This window comes from Diprion similis, chromosome 9 (assembly GCF_021155765.1).
Source record: "Diprion similis isolate iyDipSimi1 chromosome 9, iyDipSimi1.1, whole genome shotgun sequence".
NCBI classification, from domain to species: domain Eukaryota; kingdom Metazoa; phylum Arthropoda; class Insecta; order Hymenoptera; family Diprionidae; genus Diprion; species Diprion similis.
This window is the reverse complement of record NC_060113.1, coordinates 10,405,043-10,407,870: the sequence shown is the minus strand read 5'-3', so window position 1 is coordinate 10,407,870 and position 2,828 is coordinate 10,405,043. Positions and strand designations below refer to the sequence as shown.

The 2,828-nt window shown below is 39.5% G+C and overlaps 1 protein-coding gene across 1 annotated transcript; it reads left to right on the top strand.

Moving 5' to 3' along the window:
• The first annotated feature begins 304 nt into the window (after positions 1-304).
• Positions 305-1,547, top strand: LOC124410174. The gene is made up of 2 exons (XM_046888340.1): positions 305-883; positions 948-1,547. Exons 1-2 carry the CDS (start codon positions 305-307, stop codon positions 1,545-1,547), a joined length of 1,179 nt encoding a protein of 392 aa, XP_046744296.1.
• Positions 1,548-2,828: the final 1,281 nt, after the last annotated feature.

Sequence of the window (2,828 nt, the reverse complement as noted above, 5' to 3'; positions counted from 1 at the left end):
TCCTTTCGAGAGGGTAGCAATGGATATCCTCGGTCCTCTTCCTATAACCTACAGTGGGAATAAATACGCCTTAGTCATCGCTGATTATTTTACCAAGTGGCCCGAAGTAATTCCACTCGCCAGTCAGGAAGCCTCTACCGTAGCTCAGGCGTTCGTAAAAGAATTTATCTGTAGACACGGAGTACCTCTAGAATTACACACCGATCAGGGCCGAAATTTTGAGTCAAGCTTAATGAAAGAAGTTACTCAAATTTTAGGGGTTAGAAAAACTCGTACTACTCCCCTCCATCCTCAGTCTGACGGCATGATAGAACGTCTGAATAGGACTTTACTCCAATATTTGTCGTCCTTCGTAGAGCAGAATCAGAGAGATTGGGACACCTGGATTCCTTTTTTCCTCCTGTCTTATAGATCTGCGATTCACGAGACGACAAAACAGACGCCCGCTTGTATGCTTACGGGGAGAAATCTTCGACTCCCGTCAGATTTAGAGAAAGGCCCTGTTCCCGTGCAAACTCAACCTCAGACAGATTATGCCTCTGATTTACAACAACGCCTAGAAGAAATTCATAATTTTGCAAGGGAAAGAATTTCTATGGCTTCAGATAAATTAAAAGCTCGCTACGATATACGAGCTAGAGATTTAAAATATAATCCCGGAGATTCTGTCTGGCTTTTCCAACCTAGAAGACAGAAAGGAAAATGTCCAAAACTCCAACGAAACTGGGAAGGTCCATATTTAATAGTTAACCGGATCAACGATGTCGTTTACAGGATCCGAAAAACGCCTCACTCTAAAGAAAAGGTCGTACACCTGGACCGTCTAGCTTCGTTCGAGGAACACACTCGAACGGAATCACCCGGACCTGGAACATCCTCCCAGGTTAGACCACCTTTGAATCAACCCTGAGAAAAGTAAAGAAACTTCGAGTCTTCTTGTTTTCTAGTCTTTGATTGATTGGGAACATAACCTTCCCTTCGGAATTTCACTCCATAAGAAGAAGTCACTTTCTATTATCATCGAAGGGAATATCGGATGCGGGAAGACAACCTTTACTAAAAGATTCTTGTCGGACCCTCAGGTTTGCACCCTATTAGAACCCCTCGATCAGTACCGTGATGTTGCCGGAGTCAACTTATTACAATTGATGTATGAAGACCCAAATAGATATTGCTACCAGTTCCAGCATCACGTTCAACAAGTTATGTACGATAGACATCTTCTTTTAACCTCTCGGCCTGTCAAAATTATGGAAAGGTCGATGTTTAGCGGCGATTGTTTTATCGAAACTCATCGCAGGTTAGGAAATCTTCGAGATTTCGAGGCTCATCTACTCAGAAAAAATTCCGCTCTTCTCATTCAAGCGTTCCAACTCGGAGTAGATTTAATAGTTTATTTGCGAGTTTCCCCAGAAACCTCTTTTGTTCGGATTAATTCTCGTGCACGCAAGGAAGAAACAGAGATTCCTCTGCAATTGCTTAGAACTATTCATGAAGTTCATGAAGATTGGTTGGAGGCATTTTTTCTTCCTTACCTGCCCCCGTGATAGTTATGGATGCAGAGAATACGACTGAACAGATCTATTTAGATTTTACAGAAAGACTAATCTCCAATCTCTACTAATTAACACAATAACAAAGAACATATGAAATTTTATTTTATTTTATTTAAAGATTTTTTTAAATATGGGATAATTCCATGATTTTTTTTATCGAATCTTTAACCTCCTCACAAGATTCACAAATGTTAGTATTTCTTTCCAAGGTGATTAGTTCCGCATCACAATCCATACATTTTGGTCCATCTCCTCCAAAAGTGATATAAATACATAGTTCTTTAATTTCTTCTATTGGAACTTCGAAATGGAAACTATAAAAAAAAAAAAAAATTCGAAGTATTGAAAGATGAAGAATCCTTATTCTTTCGAGAATTTGTCACCAAGACTTACAATCTTAAGAAGCAGCGTCGGCACCTTATGCCGCATTCCCTCCGAACATGAAAAGCATTCAGTTGTCCACATTTTAATTTAGCCCATTCTTCTGCGAATTTGGTTTCTATCATCTCAGCAGAAATTTCGTTGAAATCGGGAATTGAAAACTTTTTTACTAAAATAGCGGCGTTAATGAAATTATGTCTCGACATTTTTCGGCAGACTGGAGGATTCAAGTTTTGTTTTGAAGAAGCTTTTGTTCTCGCGTCGGTTTTTGTTTTCTTCTAGAAGATTCTTCTCATAAATCGAGTTTTGTATCAGATTGGCTCTGATTTCTTTGTGGTTTGAACAGAGCCGCGATTGTTATTTTTCATGGTCGATAAGCGATTATTTGATTCTCACATTTTTCTAACCCATGTGTCAGTTTTTGTCAGCTCTTTTTCAGGTTGTTTTATGACGTAACCTGATTTTCCTTTACCTTCTCCTGGGATTTGAGGATGACTGAAGGCCCCGATTTTAAAGAAACACTCAACGATAATCCAGATGAGATCGTTTATTTTCTCTTTTAAAAATAATAAAATTTATACGATCCGTGCTTTTCTCAAATTCGCTTAGCGAATTCGGATTGGTCTGCCTTCACTCACGTTTGTCCTCCCAATCTAGGGTGTGCAGTTTCCGAAAGAATTCGGGACCGGCTCGCCTCCTTTTCCTCTCCTGTTCCCGTGGTCCTTTTCCCGAATCATTTTGACCAAATTTGGATTTTCCTGATTTCCGGAATTTGAAACTGACCGCTCCTTCGGATTTTACACGAAGCTATACACTACACACTTTTTACACTGACCTTTGTGAAAACACGGCACATAAAATTTTGAAAATTCAGTTCAATGCTCGACTATC

Coding starts and splice junctions, on each gene's coding strand:
- LOC124410174 (XM_046888340.1), top strand. CDS start 305: ATGATAGAACGTCTGAATAGGACTTTACTCCAATATTTGTCGTCCTTC. Junction 884..947: donor GACCTGGAACATCCTCCCAG/GTTAGACCACCT, acceptor CTTGTTTTCTAG/TCTTTGATTGATTGGGAACA.